Source organism: Onychostoma macrolepis, chromosome 02 (assembly GCF_012432095.1).
Source record: "Onychostoma macrolepis isolate SWU-2019 chromosome 02, ASM1243209v1, whole genome shotgun sequence".
Lineage (NCBI taxonomy): Eukaryota > Metazoa > Chordata > Actinopteri > Cypriniformes > Cyprinidae > Onychostoma > Onychostoma macrolepis.
The window spans coordinates 24,460,101-24,482,494 of record NC_081156.1 but is presented as its reverse complement, the minus strand read 5'-3'; the positions used below and the strand labels follow the sequence as shown (position 1 = coordinate 24,482,494).

The 22,394-nt window shown below is 40.7% G+C and overlaps 1 protein-coding gene across 7 annotated transcripts; it reads left to right on the top strand.

Moving 5' to 3' along the window:
* Positions 1 to 434: 434 nt before the first annotated feature.
* Positions 435 to 22,227, top strand: chd8 (chromodomain helicase DNA binding protein 8). Of its 7 annotated transcripts, none has more exons than XM_058745009.1 (39): positions 435 to 588; positions 1,246 to 1,419; positions 1,898 to 2,943; positions 3,411 to 3,683; positions 3,774 to 3,890; positions 4,616 to 5,097; positions 5,198 to 5,312; positions 5,501 to 5,704; positions 5,871 to 5,939; positions 6,035 to 6,090; positions 6,279 to 6,396; positions 7,230 to 7,313; positions 7,597 to 7,734; positions 7,901 to 8,022; positions 9,398 to 9,641; positions 10,029 to 10,205; positions 10,323 to 10,466; positions 10,559 to 10,657; positions 10,755 to 10,914; positions 13,485 to 13,695; positions 13,824 to 14,019; positions 14,118 to 14,288; positions 14,431 to 14,721; positions 14,826 to 15,046; positions 15,165 to 15,367; positions 15,767 to 15,923; positions 16,012 to 16,101; positions 16,350 to 16,453; positions 16,635 to 16,758; positions 16,966 to 17,041; positions 17,184 to 17,458; positions 17,540 to 17,772; positions 18,062 to 18,712; positions 19,434 to 19,777; positions 19,866 to 19,952; positions 20,058 to 20,159; positions 20,244 to 20,354; positions 20,711 to 20,815; positions 20,950 to 22,224. In XM_058745009.1, the coding sequence occupies exons 3-39, from the start codon at positions 1,993 to 1,995 to the stop codon at positions 21,325 to 21,327; spliced, it is 7,683 nt and encodes a 2,560-aa protein (XP_058600992.1). In that variant the 5' UTR covers positions 435 to 588; positions 1,246 to 1,419; positions 1,898 to 1,992; the 3' UTR covers positions 21,328 to 22,224. The 7 variants fall into 7 exon arrangements, with proteins under 7 accessions (XP_058600992.1, XP_058600975.1, XP_058600967.1 ...); XM_058744992.1 differs by having other exon boundaries at positions 1,898 to 2,958; XM_058744984.1 differs by having other exon boundaries at positions 1,898 to 2,958; positions 19,431 to 19,777.
* Positions 22,228 to 22,394: the final 167 nt, after the last annotated feature.

The following is a 22,394-nucleotide window of genomic DNA, read 5'->3' as shown; positions in this document are numbered from 1 at the left end:
TGGTGGCATTTAAATTATACTTTTATTTTCAATATGTTTTAACATAGCAAAATTGATAGACCTCTTAATAAACAAATCCGTCAACTAAAATACAAGCATCAATATTTCATTTAGCATCACAAGCTTTATTGGGACATTTGGATACATTTGCAAAAATTGTGTAAAGCTATGGGAAAATGATTTCGTAAACGTAAAATTATAATATTTTATTTTCCCTTAAATAGTCACAATAAAGAACTGAATCCATCTCCGTTTAAATTCTAACAAGCGAGCATCTCGAAACCCGGTGATAACAAGTAGGCCGCATTTAGTGCAGCCTCAACCAAACTACCCGTACGACCGATACCCATTAATGTCTCCCGCCCTGTAATTCCGCACACCGGAATGATAGACAACTTGTTCCACCAATGGAAGGCTTGCTTTTTGACAGCCCCTCTGAAGATGGACCAATCAGCGGACAGCAGATGAGATCGAGGGCTGCGCGTTCGACCTAGCGCTGGCAAGAAGTTAGTTCCTGCTCTACGCTGGCCGTTTCCTGTAATCGTACAGTGTTGTGAGACGGAGAAAGCCATGTGTGTCGATGCAAAGGTAAATTTAGCACCCCGAAATTATTGCGGGGAAAGTTGGGGCAGTGGATGGCAGCGTTATTAGGGCATATTTTAGTAGAAAATACGCCCTGGCCAAGTCGAAACAGCTTTGCGGCCTTGTCCATGTCTGTTCGTAGTCGGGCTATGGTTTTTGTAGCACGTTGCCTTTGGTTTGGTCCGGTTTGTTGATGAGAGAGATTGAAAGAGAGTCCGAACGAGAGACTGTGAGATGTATTATGAATGATCACTGCTACAGCTTAAATCGGCCTTCAGAGAAAAACAAAATGATCGAGCACATATTTAGCATTTATAGCAATAGGAATCGCCATTGTGAACATTGATAGGGTTTGTCGAGTGTCTGCTTTAGGACTGTTGTTCCACATTGATGGCAAGGCAAGGAAGGCAGTGTTAATTTGGGTTAGCTAAACATAAATTCTGTGATTTCCGATGGACTATAAAGAATATGATATTACTGGTGATACAAATTTGCGCTCTTTGACTTTTGAAAACAACGTTATGGTATTCGCCAAGTGACATACAAGTCAGTCAGGCATGATGCCATGTGAAGTGATGGCACTGCCATTCAGTAAGATGTAGCAACTGTATACTATAAATGATTAAAATAATATAAATTAATATGTTTTTTTGTCTTTTCCAGGGCATCAGTGCACACATTTATTAATGGATCTCTTAAAGTTCACTCCAACCAGAGAAGCAAAAAGTAACTCCAGAGAGTAGGAGAGGATAGAGGGGAGGAAGAGAGAGAGTAAAGAAGGGTGAACCGGTGGACTCTCTCTTTTCCTGTTCCCCACTCCCTAATAATTCATTTCAGGTAAGTTTACCTGTCAATCAGGAGACTTCAATACACTGGAGATTACATACTAGCTGTGATAGTTGTGAACTTGATAGTGATGTAGGGTATCTTTAACTTGATGAAGGTGCTTGTAGAATTTTGTATATTTTTTTCAGTGTTTTTATACATGTATTTTGTATAACAGTACTGAGATATAGATATATACAAATACTTATTGAATTGATATATATAATTATGATTTCATTTACTTCATGTGTGTGTATGTTGTATTTAGAATGATAATAAATAGAATATATGACAGACTTTTTTATCGTAAACAACGTTCTTTGATTTTTTTAATTTTTATTTATGTTTAAGGCCAATTGCTTGATAAACTATTGCTGCATAAATGAAATCCAGTAACTGTCCTTAATGTTATTACTTCATTAATGTATGGAAAGAAAAACTTGAAGATGGTTACAGTTTCTCTCTCTCTCTTTTTTTTTTCCTTCAACAGCATAATTGCAAAATCTCTTCAGACCTGTTGGATGTTTTTGTACCGACACTGGATATCACACATTCTTTTCTTTTTTTCACAAACTCTTTGACAAGATGGCAGACCCCATTATGGACCTCTTTGATGACACACCACTGTTCAATTTGGATTCCCTACCGGAGGATGCATTCTCACAGGGCTCCTCAGACCCAGTCGAGGAGGCGCTGAAGTTGGCACTGGGCCATGTGGACCCACCTATGGACCCTACACCGGATCCTGGTGTCCCTCTGCTCAGTGATGTTGTCACAGATCCAGCTCTAATCCCAACACCCCTCGCAGCACCTGTCTCCGTCCCACTGCAGACCCTTCAAACACAGCAGCCCACCCAGATGTCCCATGAGGTTTCTGTTGCCCCGGCTTCAATTTCCGTTCAGCCCTCTCTCTCGGTGGCCAGTAATAGCAGTGGGGCAGCAACGGTCCTGCTGAGCTCCCCTCTTGGAGTACCTGTGTCAGGGGCTCAAGTTGCCACCCAGCAAATCACTGTTACGCAACAGTCAGCAGGGCAGTCGGCTCCAAAAATTGTAATTTTCAAAGGCCCTCAGGGTCAGACTCAAGTGCTACAGGGTGTCACAGGAGCCACAGGCTCTCCAGGGAAAGTCACCCTTGCTAGAGTTCTGACAGGGACCCCGCTTAGGCCAGGGATGGCGGTTGTTTCCGGGGGAACGGTGTTAAATGCGACATCTCCTGGGCAGGGACAGGTCAAAGTAGGCACTGGAGTTCAAAGGCTGGTTCAGACTCCAAATGGCCCGATGAAGCAGGTGTTACTGACCTCGGTGCCTCAGACTCAATCGCAGGTTCAGACACAATCAGTCCAGGTGCAGATACCTGCACAGGCGCAGCTGCAGTCACCGTCACAGCCAGCACAGGTACAGGCGCAGGTCCAGGTGCAGCCTCAGACGCAGGTGGCATTACAAACACAGGACCAAGTGCCGGCTACTACATCCCCTGGAACGACAGCAGCGGCCATCCGACCTCAAAGTGTCACACTTTCAGCAGTGCCACAGCAGGTCAGTCTCTGCCAGGTTTGTTAACTTTAATTAAAACAAAAACCAGAAAACAACTTGCTTGAAATTGCTTGAAATAAAATAACGGTTAACCTGAATAAAATATTGAATTTAAATAAAAATATATTATAAACATTATGTAATTATTTTTTTTGCAAATTATTATGCGAGTATTATACATTTTATGTAAACACATTTCAGCTAGTTTTCTAGGCAGCAATTCTAAAGTACTAAAATAATTAATACTTAATTTATAAAAATGATATGTACTTTAAAAAAAATAATAAAATGATAACTTTAACTACAATTAAAATAAAAACAAAATATAAAAATTAATACCAATACAAAATATTAATAAAAACTAATAGTATATCAGTGATCCTCAAATAACACTTGTCTTTATGTTGTTTTTACCAATTTGTAATTATTTTTGCTGTTAGAATCTTAATAGCTCTTTTATCTTTATTCAGGGGGAAGCAAAGAGGATCACTCTGGTGCTACAGCAGCCCTCGCAAGGTGGAGCAGCCCAGACTGGGACATTGACAGTAGGGGGAACTGCAGGGGCGGGTCACCAGGGCCAGCAGCCCAGGCTGGTGTTGGGCTCTTTGCCAGGGAAGTTGGTCCTGCAGGGAGGCCAGCTGGCAGCTTTTGCCCAAGCCAGAACGGGTCAAACGGGTGCACAGCCGAAAGTGCTCACCATTCAGCTACAAGTTCAACAGCAGCCCAACCAACAGGGAGCCAAGGTGAGTGAAAGGACAGGTCGTGTGTGTTGGAAGATATGCTTTTTCTTGTAACTTGGTGGTGACAGGAAGCTTTTTCTCTGTGTGCAACAGTTTCAATTGGTTTCTGGGGCAGCTAATGCTGGTGGCAGCCCTCAGGTGGTGCAGATTTCTCAAGGCCAAGGAGGACAAAGACTAGCAGTGCCTCTTAAACTACTGCTGCAGCCACAGGTAGGACAATCCGTACATCTGTTTTATGGCTCTGTGATGTTCATTGGTGTACACTGAGCCGTAAAGTAACACATTGCATTCTATTATTTCTGTACCTCTTGGAGTCTGAAGAATATGAAGTATTGTTTTAAAGTTATTTAAAGATGTTTTATAATAGGTCTACTCTTTTTAATACAATTTGTCTGGTTTAATTCCTTACAATGATTTTGATTTCTAAATGGGTCCATTTATGATTCTTTTAGTACCTAAAAGGGCAAAACGTTTGGTAAAAGGAAATTATGAGAAAATTCGAGTAACTAAATCTAGTTGTTGGTAAAGCTACATTTACACAGACTTTAAAAAATATATTTTTAATAATAATGGCCAGTTATTTAATTACATTTTGCTGTATAATTTGAATCAAATAACTTTCCTTAATTGTGTAAATTAAGATCTCTAAATAAACAAAAATGTTTAGTGAAATTGCATTACATTTTTTAATTTGTTAAGAAACAAAGTCACCTACATCTTGGATGCCCTGGGGGTAAGCAGATGAACATCAAATTTTCAGTTTTGGGTGAACTATCACTTTAAGTGTCACAGTTAGTTGTAAGCTTTATGTAACTCAGTCAACCAAATGTTATTTGGTTCCAATATTCCAGAAGAACTGATTCTCTGATCCCAAACATTGTGTTTACATGGTGACAAAGTACAGTCCTCTGAATAAACTGTCACTTTTTCTGCAGTCAAGCACTGCTTCCAGTGCTGGTGGGGCCGTTTCTGTGGTTAAAGTTATCAATACCTCGGCTGCCGGGTCTGCGTCCATCACCACCACTACAGCCGCGTCTTCCGGTGTGCGTTTGGCAAAGATCCAGGAGCCCGTGCGAAGAGTGGAGACCCTGTGCAAACAGGAGAAAGCAAATCGCATTGTTGCTGAGGCCATCGCACGGGCCAAAGCCAGGGGTGAAAGGAACATCCCCCGTGTGCTCAACCAGGATGAACTGCCTGCCGGACATACCTCAGCAGACATAGAAGGTGCCACAGGAGCTGGAGGAGCCAAAAAGAAAGGAGTAGGTGGAGGTAGTAGTAGTGGAGGGAGCAAGAAGAAAAGCCCAAGTGCAGGAGGAGGGAAAGTGGTGGCCGGAGGAGACAAGAAATCCAAGGCGAAGACTCCAGGAGTGGTTTCTGGAGGCGGGGGCAGTAAAAGTAAATGCAAGACTAAGCTCAAGTAAGTTCTGATTTCTTATCCTCTTTGGATGAGTTTGACTCATTTATGTATTTGCCTCTGCCTGTTTTTTTTTTTCTCACACTTTATTCCCTCTCCATAGCACCATCACTCCAGTGGGTGGTAAGAAAAGAAAAAGAAATGCATCCTCTGACCATTCAGATATAGATCTAAGCCCACCTGTTTCACCCCGCACACTGGAGGAGGAAATGTCACAGGTATTGCGTGCTTACACATTTACTTGTTCCTGATCTAAAATCAGTCACACAGTTAGTGACTCATAGCAGCCACTGAAGTATTGCACATGTTGGCAGGCATTAGAGCTGTATTATGTGACACAATTTTGAATATAGAAAATCAGAACAATGCCATAAACCTGATTCATTGAATCCGGCTCTCCCAACAGAAGCGACGTTCTAACCGTCAGGTGAAGCGGAAGAAGTACACAGAGGATTTGGACATTAAAATCACTGATGACGAAGATGAAATGGATGCGGATGTTGACGTAACCACAACTCCTGTGTCTAGTGCAGGGCATCTGCAGTCTATGGGAGCAGAACTCCAGCAGGAACTGGATGGGGATGGTCTTCCAAGCATGCAGTTTTTTGTGGTGCGTCAGCAGTCTAGTCATAGCGGGTCGGACGTTTGTGGTGCTTCCTTTTTTTTCCCCTTTTTATTACTGGTTTTGTTAGACGTTTAGCTGTTTACAGTTGACACAGTGCCACCAGTAATAAAATAATGTTGATATATGTGGGCATGTTTCTGATTTGTTTCAGGAAAACCCAAGTGAGGAGGATGCTGCTATTGTGGATAAAATATTGTCTATGCGGGTGACCAAAAAGGAGGCAAGTATACGTTCATACTATTATCATTAACTTGTGAAATCTTGCGCTAGTCTGTTCTGACTAAACCGTCATGGCATTTCCTTGTCCTTATGCAGGTGTCTCCAGGGCAGTATACTAATGTGGAGGAATTTTTTGTCAAATATAAAAACTAGTAAGTCAGCACTTTTTTTCTCAGGCCTTTTTTGTGAAAATAGAACAGATTTAGTTTTCGATTTTTCTTTTTAATCTGACAAACTTTAATTAAAAAGACTTTATAAAAGTTTATAAACAATTGATTCATCAGTAATTGTTTTTTAAATAATTTTTATTTCTTGATGTTCATTTATGATGTGTTTCTAGCTCGTACATGCACTGTGAATGGGCCAGTCTTGAACAGCTGGAAAGGGATAAGAGAATCCATCAGAAGCTGAAGAGATTCAAGACAAAACAGGCACAGATGAGGAACCTATTCCAGGAGGTAAGTCCCTTTTAAGACTGTTTCTCAATATGTGTTCTTGCATCCTTGTGTTCTCGCTCTGCGTCATCATTAACCGTCGAAGTTCAATTCCAATACTCAAGAATGCAAGTACAGAGGACGCATGAAAGTGCCGGGATGTGTTCTCGAAATTGAGAATGCATAAAATGCAGACTTGAGAGAATAGAACCGTTAGAAATCCCAGAAGACGGAAGCCTGTAAGCTTTAAACTTCTCGTTCTCGATTAAGAGATTCCCGCTGCAAGCGTGCAAATACGTTACTGCTTGTGAAAGTAAACATTTGTCGTTTTGTTTTGCATAATTTTAATGAAATGAGAGAGCCCGTCATACTATTTATTGGAGTATTAAAGAGAATATGTAACATTATACATAGCCTAATCATTTTCACAAATACATGTGGTAAAAAGGTATAAAATATGAAAATATTGTCTATAATAAAATGAAAAATGTTTTAAAAGCGTTATGGCATTTGTTTGTGATTGTGCAATGCGTGCTGCTGTCTCGCTCCTTATAACCTGCTGGGACTGTCAGTTGAGCAGCAAGATCACATTAAATCTCAGTTCTCACAAGGATGCGTTCAGTGTTCTCGCGTTCTTTCGAGTTCGTTCTTTCAAGGTAGCCTGGCAAGACCCGTCTCCACGAGAACAAAAGACCGTTCTTTACGTTCTTGGAATTGCGAACAGCCCCTATAAATTTGAAATTAGGCAAGCATGCCATGTTTTGTTTGGCAGTGTAAGTTGTATGGCTTTAACAAATCTCACAAATTTTGTTCTTGAGGATTTGTAAGCATATCTGGAATGCTTCCCTGTGCTTTAGGATGAGGAACCTTTCAATCCAGACTACGTGGAGGTTGATCGTATTTTGGATGAGTCACATAGTGTCGATAAAGACAATGGGGAGGTAAGAATTCATCGACCACAGACAAAATTTTCAACTGTCAAATAAGAGTGCGTATTCAAACTGATGTTTTATGCATATTTGGCTGATTTGTTAGAGAGTCATTTGTTCTTGTATCAGACTGCACTGATCTACTGTGCATAGCCAGCTTGGACAAAGTGATTTTAGCAAGGTGTTTGGTTTGTTTGTTGTAGTATTTCTTGGTACCGAGTCTTATTTAATCACATTTAATTCAAACTGCTCCCTGCCAAAACACTTGTTTTGAGTTTTGTTTTTCCTCTTACAGCCAGTAGTGTACTACCTAGTGAAGTGGTGCTCTCTGCCCTATGAAGATGCTACTTGGGAGCTGAAGGAGGATGTTGATGAAGCAAAAGTGGAAGAATTCAGGAAGATTGAAAGCCGCCCGGCCCGACTCAAGAGAACTGTGAGATACTGCCATGCTCATCCACTTCATACTGTTTTATCTGCCTCTTCCTCTCTTCTCTCAGTGCCTAGTAACCAGAGCTTTTTTACCCTGTCTATTCTTTAGTTTTCATTAAGAAACAGGCGAGACAGTGGTTAATTATTAACAAGACTTGCTCTTCCATCAGCCTCGACCTGCTGCAAGTGCCTGGAAGAAGCTTGATGAGTCCAGAGAGTATAAGAATGGGAACCAGCTCCGAGAGTACCAGCTGGAGGGAGTCAACTGGTTGCTCTTCAACTGGTACAACAGGTAAACACCCTGCTAATACACTAAGATGTGATGAAATTTGAAGCTCATAAATATAAAAGGGGTTTTAAAGACATCCACAATTATTTTTTTTTTTTTTGCACATTTTAAAGACCTTTCCACATTGGCAAATGTTAAAAGAACCCTTGAATTTTTATTTTTGTGCATTTTAGTCCATGTGCTTTATCTTTGAGGCATCTTTAGGCTTGTGTACTCCTAGTCGACAAAATAAACCGATATATGCTTTTTTTTTTTTTTTAAATGTATATGCTTTCTCTTCCAGGAAATTGAACCAAGAATATTAATGATTCATTCCCTGCTCAGGGGTGCATAAAAATGTGCTCTAGAATGAGATTGTTCCTTCACCCTCAATTATAAATACCACCTGCCACTGATCCAATGCTACAGCAGTGAACAGACAGTAGCTTGGTGATACAAAACCATAAGTAAATAATTTGACAGCCTACTATTTGGACAAATCAGCAGTCTCCTGATGATGGTCGTGGGCGTCCTTATCAGAACAGTCACCCTGGGATATTTGTTTGAATTGTTATGGCCTTATTCAAATAACAAATGCAGGCTCATTTCTTCTTACTGTCTGATTCTGGCAGGACTGCAGGCGTAGGTGAAAATGGTGCAGAGAAATGGTCTATTAATGATTTTGTCCATGGTACAATCTAGGGTTGTCACCCATTTGTTCAAACAATTTCAGAGGGTCAATAATAGTTATTTCAGTACTGAGGTTGAAAGGATTGGCAGAACAGTAGGCTACAAGTTTGTATGTTTTGTTTGTTTATATTGTTTTTTTCTCTGAAGTCAAGTCACCTTTACTTATATAGCGCTTTTAACAACACCGATTGTGTCAAAGCAGATTTACAGTATCATATAGGAAAAAAGTGTGTCGATAATGCAAAAGGACAGTAGTAAACGCTCAATTTTCAGTTAAAGGCAGTTCATCATTGAATTCAGTGATGTCATCATCCAGCTCAGTTCAGTTTAAGTAGTATCTGTGTCGACGATATCACTGGAAATTAAGTGTCCCATCTAAGCAAGCCAGAGGCGACAGCAGCAAGGAACCAAAACTCCATCAGTGACAGAATGGAGAAAAAAAAACCTTGGGAGAAACCAGGCTCAGTCGGGGGGGGCCGGTTCTCCTTTGGCCAGACGAAATAGCAGGTTGTTCCATGCTGCAGCAAAGTCAGATTGTGCAGAGGACTCATCTGGTTCCCATGGTCTTGTCCCAATGGCCTTCTAGGAGACAAGGTCTTCACTAGGGATCTGTCTCTGGGGCTCGACTAATTGAGAAGAAAAGAAAATTATTGTTGTTCTTTGTCCATTTCTTACACCCTCTCTTCTGTATTCATGACTTCCCACACAGGCAAAACTGCATCCTGGCAGATGAAATGGGTCTGGGGAAGACCATTCAGTCCATAGCCCTGCTGTCAGAGATGTTTGCTGTAGGGGTCCAGGGGCCGTTCCTTATCATTGCCCCTCTATCCACTATCACAAACTGGGAGAGAGAGTTTTCCACCTGGACAGATATGAATGCTATCGTTTACCACGGCAGTCTGGCCAGTAGACAGATGATCCAGCAGTATGAAATGTACTGCAAAGATGACAAGGTTGGTATAGATTTGTGCATTGTTTCTGTTTCATCAGTTTGATTGCTACTAAATAGCAGTGCTGTTATTTATAGTTATTTATTTCAATTAGTTTCCAAGACAGAATTCCTAACTTTCATTTAAGCTGAAATACTTAAATGACAAAAACTGAAATAAAAAAGCTAAATGGAAATACAAAAATATAATACAATTACAAAATAATATAAATAAAATTAAAACTCACTATATGAAAAAGCTTCTAATGAAAGCTCATTTTAAACATTAATAAATACTATAGTAAAAGTAGATTTTTTTATTTATTTTTTTATTCTAGTATATTTTGATAGCCCCATTCTGACTTCCTCTCTCCCTTGCCCTCTTTTATTTATTTATTTTTGTCTTCTCTAGGGACACTTGATACCAGGGGCCTATAAATTTGATGCTCTAATCACAACCTTTGAGATGATTCTATCAGATTGCCCAGAGCTGAGGGAGATTTCTTGGCGCTGTGTAGTTATTGATGAAGCTCACCGTTTGAAGAACAGAAACTGCAAACTACTTGACAGCCTCAAGATGCTTGACCTTGTAAGTGATTCATATTTCTGTTTTTTTTGCTTTCCTTAAGAGAAACTGAATGTGTTAATTACAATAAAAATAATTGTGATTCATTAATTGATAGTCCTTTCTTTTTTCTGTTTTCAGGAGCATAAAGTGTTGTTAACAGGCACTCCACTTCAAAACACAGTAGAGGAGCTGTTCAGTTTGCTGCACTTTCTGGAGCCGGCCCAGTTCCCCTCGGAGATAGAGTTTTTGCGTGAGTTTGGAGATCTTAAAACAGAGGAGCAGGTAGGAAAAATTTGGAAACAATTTGGCAAATAACATCGTCTCTGTTAAGCGCTTCAGCAGTTTCCAACACAGTCACTGTCTTTGATTATCAGGTCCAGAAACTGCAGTCAATTCTAAAGCCCATGATGCTGCGTAGACTGAAAGAAGATGTAGAAAAGAACCTTGCCCCAAAACAAGAGACCATTATTGAGGTATGAACTGTTTCTAGCATAAGGACTGTTTTTTTTTTTTTATTATTACTCCCTTTGTTTTGTAAGTTCTGAGTGCATCATTTTCTGTGGTCCCCAGGTGGAGTTGACTGATGTACAGAAGAAGTATTACCGTGCTATTCTAGAACGTAACTTCAGCTTCCTCAGCATGGGAGCCACACAAAACAGCAATGTACCCAATCTCCTCAACACAATGATGGAACTTCGAAAGTGCTGCAACCACCCTTACCTCATTACAGGTACTGAATTTATTGCAGTTCCCTTATAGTGTCTCTTGTTTGTAATTTTAGCCTTGCAATCTTTGTTTGCATGTTGCCGAGCATAACAGGTTTTACTTCAAACCAGGACCACTTTGGTCCTGTAGTGTGCGCACAAAAAACTGTTGCTTGTTGGTTTCCCATCCTACAACCCCAATTCCAGAGAAGTTGGGACATTTTGTAAAATGTAGTAAAATCAAGAATCTGTGATTTGTTAATTCCCTTTAACTTTTATTTAATTGACAAAAGTACAAAGAGAAATTTCCAAAGTTTTCACAGACCAACTTAAATGAATTTTGTAAATAAGAACAAATTTTGATTTTAATGGCTGCAACACACTCTTAAAAAAAAGTTGGGACAGGGGCACGTTTAACACTGTTACATCAACTTTCATTTTAACTCTGAGTGGAAAAGCGCCCCACGTCATCGTGTTTTTTTCCCATTGTCCAATCGAATGAAAGGAGAGGCGGGCCTTCCGTTGTGGTGACGAAAGTTTACGGTTGCTTAGAAAGTCCAGAGACTGCAACGATGGAGGAGAAACTTTTTGGTGTCTGTCGCAGGTTATCCGGAGCTGTATTTTTTTAAGGTTACTTAACAGCAAAAACCAAAGATTTTAGAGCGTTCGCGCTATAATACTTTGATTGAACTGGCAGGAAAGCTTATTTGGTGGTTGCCTAGCAACATAAAAAACGCAGCGCACTTTTTGCATATTGCTCTTTTTTTTATTTTATTTTTTTAAGTCGCCAAAAAAAAAATGCAGTGCAGTGCGCCTCGCGTTTTCAGAACTAAAAAACGCGTTTGGTGTGATCGGGGCCTTAAAGGTGCCATAGAATGGAAAACTGTACTTACCTTGGCATAGTTAAAAAATAACAGTTCTGTACATGGAAATGACATACCGTGAGCCTCAAACACCATAGTTTCCTCCTCCTTATGTAAATCTCTTGAATAAAAAAAGACCACTGAAAAATAGGCGAATCAGAACATAACACAGACTGTGACGTAACAGTCGGGATCACTACACCCCCAACATTTGCATAATGTCTACCCGCCCATGTTCTAGGCCAGCCGCTAGCCGAACCTACACTGCTGAATCATCAGAAGTTCTGCAGGTATTGTAAAGAAACAAGTGAGGACAACAGCGAAAATGGCAGATCATGGAAATAAATGTCATGTTCCAGGCTGTGCAGGGGATGTGAAGTGCAGGGATGGGTTGGTGTCTGTATTCAGAAAGGCACGGAAAGCAAAATAACGCGAGCCACTAAAGGGACATGGTAGCTGCTTGTTAGCAGTAGTCTGTTGCATTACAGTACATAAGATTTCACTTACCACATAAACAGAGTAAGGAGAGATGACTGAGGATGATGGTGAATGATTTACAGATCCTGAGCACCACTGACAAGCATCTGATCTTGTAAAATGTGTGGTAAGTACTGCTGCTCTAAAGTATAAATCTAGTACGTGCGATCGCGAATCTCCAAAGTGAAACTATAACGCGATCGACCGATCGTTCAAAAGCAGTTTCAGTGCCCCGCATATCAATAGCGGCTCCCTGATGCCCGCATTTTATATACAGTATAATTACCCAATGATATAACTGCGAGAGAAAGTATTGAAATGTATATTTTCCTCCCTGTGTTTCCTTCCTGCTGTGAGCTACTGAAATGAGCCGCACTGTGAAACAGCCGATCAGAGCTGAGCTCATTATTATTCATGACCCTTCCAAATAAGCCAATAACAAACCATTTAATTCTAGGGAGAAATCCTAGGGTTGTAAATGCACATGTAAAACCGTTTCTGGAGATTTTTTGCCCTCACCTATGCCACATACTTTCTATGTAGATATCGGAGAACAATTTAAAATACTGTATCAATGCATTCTATGGCACCTTTAAGTGACAGCGGTTTTCCGAAGCCACATGGGCTCAGGAGTGCTATATTTAACAACGCAGCATGACGGTTTCTTATGCAATGCCATCTTGAGGGCTCAAAGGTCATGCACATTCAACTGAGGTTTCCTGCCTTGCCCTACACAGACTGAGATTTTTCACAATATTATGTATGGTAGTTGGTGAAAGGCCTCAATTCTTTGAGATTTTGCATTGAGAAATTAGATTTTTGACTTGTTTGACACTTCTCTCATGAAATTTGGCACAAAGTGATGAGCCATGATCCAGCTTTGCTTGCAAAGACCGAGATGCTCCTTTTATACCCTAACATGGTACCCTCACCTATTACCAATTCACCTGCTTGCTGTGAACCATTTCAAAACGGTTTCATTTGGATATTCTATAACCTTTTCACTTTTGTTTTGCCTCTGTCCCAGCCAACAAAATCAAAATGTGTTTGTATTTTACAAAATGCATTTAATTTGGTCAGTTCTTTGTACTTTTGTCAATTAAATAAGTTAAAGAGAATGAACAAATCACAGATTCTTGATTTTATTGCATCTTACAAAACATCCCAACTTCTCTGAAATTGGGGTTGTAGTTTTCTTTTATTATTATTGCTCATCTTTTTGTTGTCCACTTTCTGCATTTTGTCTCTCTGTTCAGGTGCTGAGGAGAAGATAGTGGCTGAGCTGAGGCAGGTGTATGATCCTCTGGCTTCAGACTTTCATCTCCAGGCTCTGGTGCGCTCTGCAGGGAAACTGGTCTTGCTGGATAAGCTGCTTCCTCGCCTTAAGGCTGGCGGGCACAAGGTGCTCATCTTCTCACAGATGGTGCGATGCCTTGACATCCTTGAGGACTACCTCATACACAAGAGGTATAGCTTTAGAAGTATAAACTGTGAAATGGAAATGTGTGATTTCTAAGGCAACTGCAGCCAAAGAATTTTAATTCTGCCATCTGGTTTGTTAGATGGATCTAAAATTAGGTGTTCTCTCTGATTAGATACCTGTATGAGCGCATTGACGGGCGGGTCAGAGGAAACCTGCGACAAGCGGCCATTGATCGCTTTAGTAAACCTGATTCAGACCGGTTTGTCTTCCTGCTTTGTACCCGGGCTGGAGGTTTGGGCATTAATCTGACTGCTGCTGACACCTGTGTCATTTTCGACTCTGACTGGAACCCACAGAATGATCTTCAAGTGAGGATCTCACACTGTATTTTTTTCATAGTGATTTCAATGCATTAAAGATGATACAGGTGTTCAGTTTCATCATTTGTCTTCTCTTCTCCACACAGGCTCAGGCACGTTGTCATCGTATTGGTCAATCTAAAGCGGTGAAGGTTTATCGTCTCATTACCAGAAACTCCTATGAGAGGGAGATGTTGGACAAAGCGAGTCTTAAACTGGGACTTGATCGAGCTGTTCTGCAAAGCATGAGTGGAAATAAGGACAACAGTGTTAACGGGGTAAGAATGAAGGAAATCCTATTGCTGTGTTAAAATGATAGTTTACCCAAAATGAAACCTGTTTTGTTGAATTATTACATTAAATTCAAGTTCAACACAGATCATCACTCTCTGGTATGCTTATGCTATTAACTTTCCTCAGATTCAGCAGTTCTCAAAGAAGGAGATAGAGGATTTGCTTCGTAAAGGTGCTTATGCAGCCATTATGGATGAGAACGACGAGGGCAGCCGTTTCTGTGAGGAGGACATCGATCAGATACTTCAGAGAAGAGCAACTACCATCACTATAGAGAGTGAAGGCAAAGGATCCACCTTTTCCAAGGCCAGCTTTGTGGCGTCTGAGAACCGCACAGATATTGCTCTGGATGATCCCGAGTTCTGGCAAAAGTGGGCCAAGAAAGCTGACATAGACATGGACTCTCTCAACAGGAAGGTACAGTGTAGCATTTGGAAAATGGTTACTGTATTCTTTATTTTCTGCAAGTCTATCCTCTTATTCATTCATCTCTTGTTTTCTTTCATGCAAACTCTTTCCAGAATACTCTTGTGATTGACACACCGAGAGTAAGAAAGCAAACACGTCAGTATTCCAGTCTGCGTGGAGAGGGTGGGGATCTGTCTGATTTGGACAGCGATGAAGACTACCCACCCCATAATTCCCGACAATCTCGGGCCTCTCGACGCTCAGACCGGCATTCTGGTGGTGGTTATGGGCGCACAGACTGCTTCAGAGTGGAAAAACACCTACTTGTTTATGGGTTTGTGACCTTGTTTCTTCCTGATCGTGTTATAGTTGTGCTGGTTTTAATGAGTGTGAAAACTTTGTGGGTTATGATTTCATACTTTTTAAATTTCAACATGGCTTTGTCTATACAGGTGGGGCCGTTGGCGGGATATCCTGTCTCATGCTCGCTGTAAGCGGCGTCTCAGTGAACGTGATGTGGAAACCATCTGCCGTGTCATCCTGGTTTTCTGTCTGATACATTACCGTGGAGATGAGAACATCAAAAGCTTCATCTGGGAGCTAATCACCCCTCCAGAGAATGGACGAGAACCACAGGCTCTGCTTAATCACTCTGGTATGAATTTCTCTCATTATAACTTTTTTTTTTTTTTCTTCCAGCAAGGACCCTCAGGAGGTCTTCAGTTTTTCATGGTCAATATTATCCAGCCACCTTTCCACTATCTCTGACATTCCTGTATGATTGTTGCATTTCTAACTTTCAAATTGGTTGTGAAGCAGCCATTACCTTCTGCTTATTCATCATGGAAAAATGAAGTGTAAACAATGTATGAATATATCCACACAAAACAAATGTCTCTCAATATGACAGTAAGAAAAGACTAGTCTAAACTCTTTATTGTGGTGGCTTTATAAAGCAACATCTTATGTAGGTTGTGAAATCGAGCATTAGCTTCATGCTAAGCAAGCTTAAAGGTTTTACAAGTGCTCATAATGGTGCTCTCCTTTCTTTTAGGTCTGTCCATCCCTGTCCCTCGTGGCAGGAAGGGGAAACGAGTCAAGGCTCAGAGCTCTTTTGATGTGCAGAAAGTTGAGTGGATCCGAAAGTATAATCCTGATAGTCTTCTGCTTGATGACAGTTACCGAAAACACCTCAAACACCAGTGCAACAAGTATGTTAGAACCATCAGGGACACTATTTAATTATATGCCACAAAATATTCGCTTAAGTGTCTTAATTTCACTGTTCCTATTTTTTAGAGTGTTGCTGAGAGTACGTATGCTGTATTACCTGAAGCAGGAGGTCATTGGAGAACATGCTGATTCTGTATTGAGAGGAGCTGATGCAAGGTATAGCTATCATCTAATTTCATTGCTGTAGATAAAATTATCATCACTTTGGATGAAAGCATATGCTAAATGCGTAAATGTAATTTTCATTAACGACTGGCCGTGTCACCAATATCATTAAATCCTACATTCTTTAATCTTGTTATGCCTTGTAAGCGTAAATATTAGGGTTTCTTTGTATTGCATTGATCAGGTTTAAATTGAAAACTCTTACATTTCTTCACTGATGCTAGTGTGTTTCCTTGCAGGGATATTGATATCTGGTTGCCTGAAATGGAGCAGCAGGATGTTCCGTCTGGATGGTGGGACGCAGAAGCTGACCGATGCTTGCTTATCGGTGTCTATAAGCATGGTATGTGGAGGCTTTATTAAGGTCATGTCATCTTCATAGGTGTCCCTTTATGTAAGACGAACTTCAAGTCGATTTTACCTAGATTCAAGAGTTACAAGATATTCTGATATGCCCCACAGACTAAAATGTATAGTTTTACAGATCCTTAATGTGTTTTTCCATCTGTATCTTGCCATTTCAGGATATGAGATGTACACCACTATGCGTGCTGACCCCTGCTTGTGTTTTGTTGAGCGATGTGGCCGTCCAAATGAGCAGGACATTAATGCGGAGCAGCAAGCAGCAGACCCAGAGCTTGGGGAGGGGTCAGTTTCAAACAGACCTGGGCTTTGTTTCTCAAAAGTGTTGTGAGCAAAATTGATCACAGACATCATTGGTGATAATGGTTTCTAAGATCTACTTAGGCTTTTTGGGAACCGCAGTCCTGATCTCTAACACCTGCAATATAATCTGTTAGCTTATATGATTGACTGGTATTTTTCTTGTAAACTTATGTTCTTATTGTGTTTTAGAGGGGACTATGACAAGTACTCAGAAGATCCAGAATTTAAACCTGCGACAAGACACACCAAGGAGGTATATGAAGAGGTAAATGTCTTTTGAATCGCTTTTTTTTTTTTTTTTTTTTCTCTCTTTCTCGCTGTAACCTTTAAAGTGTAATTCTGGCACATTTATCTTGTGGTGTTAAGAGTTTAAATTGAATAGAAAATATGGATAATGTGCTCTTCAGGCTGATTCGGTGAATGCAGATGGAGAGATTTGTGTGGAGGATCACTCTGCCCCTGTGCAGATTGAGGGGCCATCTTCAGGATCGTCAGATTTGTGTTACTGGCCAACAAGCTCATCGCTCACAGCCAGACTACGCCGTCTTATCACAGCCTACCAACGCAGTTACAGACGAGAGCAGCTTAAGATAGAGGCAGCAGAGAAGGGCGACCGTAGACGTAGACGCTGTGAACAAGCCACAAAGCTCAAAGAGATAGCCCGCCAAGAACGACAGCAAAGGTATGTTCCTTTAATAAACCGTTACAAAAGTTTCCTGTTCAGTCTCGATGTCCAGCGTTCTTATAAGCGTCTCTGTTTCAGGTGGACTCGTAGGGAGGAGTGTGATTTTTATAGGGTGGTATCAACCTTTGGGGTCGAAAGGATAAAGAAAGAAGCTGATGCTCCAGAAGGGGACGAGTATCATATGTCCTGGAATCACTTCCGTTCTTTTGCTCGCCTTGATAAGAAAACCGACGAGAGCTTGACGCGTTACTTCAAATGCTTTATGTCCATGTGTCGGAAAGTGTGTCACCTTCGGCCAGCACGTGGAGAAGGTACATTATACTTAGTTTTTTTATGTACTTTTACTGGAAGTCAATGCAAAGCAGTGTTTTATATTCATCTACTCGTATAATATGACTTTTTATGAATAATTTTCGGTAGTTGAAATATAAATATTAGATGAAAACCTTAAACTTGAAGCTGCTTCATTAAATAAGAAATGTTGCCTTGGAAGCTAAATGAAATATGCTGCAAGTACTAAAATGGAAATAAACATTAAAAATATAATTCTATATAGCTTTGTAACACATTGTCTACTGTTATCCCTTCTTCCTCTATTAGAATCTCAAGATTTGTCCCAGTCTCTGGCCCCCATCACAGAAGAACGAGCCTCGCGCACACTGTACAGGGTCAGCTTGCTTTGTCGGCTACGTGAGCGCGTTCTTCCCCACCCCTCATTGGAGGAACGCCTCAGTCTGGCACCACTCTCCTCTGACCTTCCCAACTGGTGGAACGTCCCACAGCACGACCATGAGCTGCTCTTAGCTGCCGCTAGACATGGCGTCAGCCGCACTGAACTCTCAATCTTCTCTGACCCACAGTACTCATTCAGTCAGGCCCGCCTCGACTACCTCCAGAACCAGCAAGCCCAAGCTGCTTCGCAGATGCACGCGTTAAGTCAGTCACAGGATCCGACCAGCATCAAAGAGGAGAGCCTAGATGATGATTCTCGGCTGCTGGGGGTGGAGGCCCTCTGTCCGTCTGACTCTCCAGCTATGCTCCTCACCCATTCTGAGGGGAAAGTTGGAGTTCCGGCTGGATGGGGCTGGAAGAAGAGCAAAAACAATGGGCCCAGTGAGAGAAAAGGAGAAAGAGAGAGAGGTGAAGGGCCTTCGGACTCCGATTCTGATTCAGACTCGGGCTCGTCTTCCTCCTCCCGTCATTCTGGCAGCTCAGATGATAGCGGAGACAGTGATGCTGAGAGAGAACAAGGTGAGGAGACACTGTTGCATTTAAATTTATGGTAAACTACAGCAGTATAGCTTAATTTTATTTCTTATTGTTTTAGCCTTATGATGTTCAGTATGCAACTCTAAATTTGTTACATCTATTTAAATTACTTTTCTTAAATCCAGCCAAATCATTGTTGCCAGTTAAACTCAATGTTTAATTCAAGTAAAATACAGTAAAAAATAATGTAGATGAATCAAGGCATTTTTGTGCAAATTCTTGTTTCAACGAATCCTGAAGAAAATTAGCACAATTTCCATATAAATTGTAATGAAATATTTTGTATTTATCTAAAGTATTTGAATGCATGAAAAGTGCCATGTAGGGACTTAACGTTTTTGAGTGACTCAATTTGCTGAATCTGATTTTTTTTTTTTTTATCCATTTCGTTATGATTCATTGAGTTAGAACTGATTAACAGAATTTAATCAAACTTTGTCACATTATTTCTGTTACTTGAGTTTAAAGGATTAGTTCACCCAAAATTCAAAATTTTCAAAAAGTCAAACCTGTATGACTTTGTCTTCCATAGAACATAAAAACGAATGAGCTGTTTTTATTTTCTTAATCATTCTGATCTTTCAAAGCATAATACTTTTTTTTTTGTTTTTTTTGTTCTTTGGCCAACTGTAATAGTTGATTGATTAAATTTGGGTTAACTTGGATGTGATTTGTTACTAGAATGATTCTGATCTCTTAGCAGCAGCTCTTAAGATGTGCGATGGCGATGAAGAAAACAGCATCCTCTCACTCACACCATCTCAAGAAGGCGCCCCGCCCGAGTCCCTCACTGACCCTCTGAGAGTTGATTGGCCCAAAGACCGCATGTTGATAAACCGAATAGACAACCTCTGCTCACTGGTTCTAGCAGGGCACTGGCCGACAGGTCGACGCTACGTCTCTGACATACAGCTCAGTACTACACCTGATGAGCATGACCTCGGAGATGGCCTAGGTTACCCCCGAGTGGCACGCAAAAGCAACAGTGCCCTTTCTGCAGATGCTCTTGAAGGCCAAGAATCAGAGTTCACAGTAAAACTGCTAAAGGTCAGGTGGAGTTCAGACATTTATGAACCTCAACTGTCTCTTAAATTTCTGCTTCGTTTCATTTTTGCATTTGTTTCATTTTCTTTAGGAGGAGGGGCTGAAGTTGACTTTTTCTAAGCAGGCTCTCATGCCAAACGGTGAAGGGAGTGCACGCAAAAAGAGAAAGGACCACGAGGTACAGAAATGCAGTCTTATAAATTTGCCCAGAAGTAACGTTTCTGTTTACATTGATGCATTATAAGTATTTCCAGCTATATAATGTTTGTTTTCTGACATGTAGCTGGTAGATGCCGAAGGGGTTCTCCATGCTCCCCGCAGAAGGGACCTTCCTAACTGGCTCAAAGAAAACCCAGATTATGAAGTGGAGGGAGACATGTTAGAAGTAAGTGCCAAACATAGGTTGAACTCTCTTTTCTGAGTTCTTCTTGGACTGACACAACTAAAAATGTTTCTATCTTTGTTGCAGTTACTGGTGAACCGGACCAAAAGGAAGAGGAGGAGGAAGAGGGTAGAGAAAGGAGCAGCACTTACCGGCAGTGAGAGAGTGAAGGTCATAGACATAAGGACAGGCAAGAAGGTGAGGGGAATACAGTTGGCAATTCTGCCATAATTTAACACTTTTCCCCTGTTTAGACTACAAATCATAAGCAGCACAAATGTTTTCAACATTGGTAATAAATGTTTATTTAGCACCAAATCAGCTTATCATAATGATTTCTGAAGGCTCATGTGACACAGAAGACCAAAGTAATTTTTTTTTTTTTTAAATCAAGTAATTGATTTGCTGAGCATAAGAGACTTCTTTCAGAAAATCTTACTGACCGATCTTTTTAATGGTAGTGTATACACTGTTCTACTTGGGACAGTTACTGTTCTTGATATTTTGAAGTTGATTGCAGTTGGTCTTACACTCTTGTTTTATATACTCTTCAGTTTGGTGGAATATACGGGCCTTTACTACAGGACCTGAGAGAGCACCTGGAGGAGAATCCTGACCACGTTGTAGCACCAGAATGGTCTGAGACTGTTCGCAACTCGGTATGTGTCTGCTAAATTAGCTCAGTGTGTTTATGGTTATCTTCATCTACCCTGGTTGTATTGTGTATTTTTGGTCAGTCGCAGTCAGTGGTTATTTTTCTGGAATTTAATCTGATCCTTGTCTTCAATCTCAGGGCTTCTTGCCTGAGAGTTCATTCCACAGACTGTTGAGTCCCCACGCTTCAATCCCCAAAAAGAATCGACATTACCTCTCCACCCCTTCGATCCAAACTGATGACCCTCTCCTGGGAGGCGGCGAAGGAGAGACGTTAGTTTCCGACGGCGCATACATGATGGACGACGAGGACCTGGAGGACGGCAGTCACCTCACATCATCTCACCACTTCCTTACTCCAGCCTACGATGTGAAGATGGAGCCGAGCGCTCTTGATATGGACGGAGGCGACAGTTTGTCACAAGGTGGCTATGATAGCTCAGACAGAGAGGCCATTTTGGATGATGTCATCATGGCACCGAAGAATTCAGACTCTTCCTCAAGCTCCGAGGATTGACCAAATCTCACGTTAGATGTAGTAAACCGAGATCATGACAGTCTTTTATTTTATTATATTCTGCCTTCATTATTTTTATAATTATTATTGATGTTATTGCTTAAAATATGGAGTAACAGATTTTTTTTTTTTTTTTTCTTGGGTTGGATTTGTACTTGACTGTTTTGTGTAGGAAAGATATAGGCACCTTTTTTTCTTTACACCTCATTCAGCACAATGTGCAAAATCTTAATTCCAGATGGACAAAATATATCAATTTCATGTCTCACATACCCCCACAGTAAGCCCCTTTCATCCTTTATTGGCTGGGAAAGGAGCTGTTCGTCTCAATCCCTCTGGCTGAACTGTTTAACAGTGCGCTGGAGAATCCATAGTCATGCACTGAGCTGAGCCATCGTGGTGCCTCGGTCTGGTGAAGAACATGGAGTTTTTGTTGGATGTATATCATTTTTTTGTGTGTGTGTTTGGGGGATTCGTAGGATTTGGGGTTTAGGGTTAGTTACTGAAACAATGTTAGACAGATGATGGCTGTATTGTACAAAGTAGAGTTGGTCCTATGCCTGCAATGATGCAAAAATTATGCGTTTATTCCCGTTTCAATAACTGACTCCAACTGTCTCTGTGATATAAATATGAATAGCAGTCTACAGTGGAAACTGATGTCTGTTGAATTCTTTTCATCAAGTGTTGATATTTATTTGAATAATGACTACTCAAGGCCCTTTTTATTGACTTCTTGGAATACATGCTGAATAGAAGAACAAGTTCATTTTCTCTTTCATATTTCATACTTGGATGAGGTATCATAAAAACAATCATAGTCTTCAGTGATTGTGTTTTGATTAATTTAGTTGATGCATGCATAAGACATTAAATCACCAATTTAGAATAATTTAAGGTTGACTAAGTCTTTGCCAAGACCCAATAGAGAATTAAAAAAATCCCAGACATTCAGTATGTGCAGCAGGGTTAATACTACTTCCCCTGGTTTCACAGACAAGGCTTAAGCCTAGTCCCAGACTAAAATGTAAATCTGAGCTGTTTCAACTGAAATAATTTTGCACTGA

Bases quoted from the DNA above. Each gene is read 5' to 3' on its own strand.
- chd8 (XM_058744968.1), top strand. From the start codon at position 1,993: ATGGCAGACCCCATTATGGACCTCTTTGATGACACACCACTGTTCAAT. The intron at 6,091-6,278 runs GTAAGTCAGCAC...ATGTGTTTCTAG, and splicing joins TTTGTCAAATATAAAAACTA to CTCGTACATGCACTGTGAAT. The intron at 18,713-19,433 runs GTGAGGAGACAC...ATCTCTTAGCAG, and splicing joins TGATGCTGAGAGAGAACAAG to CAGCTCTTAAGATGTGCGAT.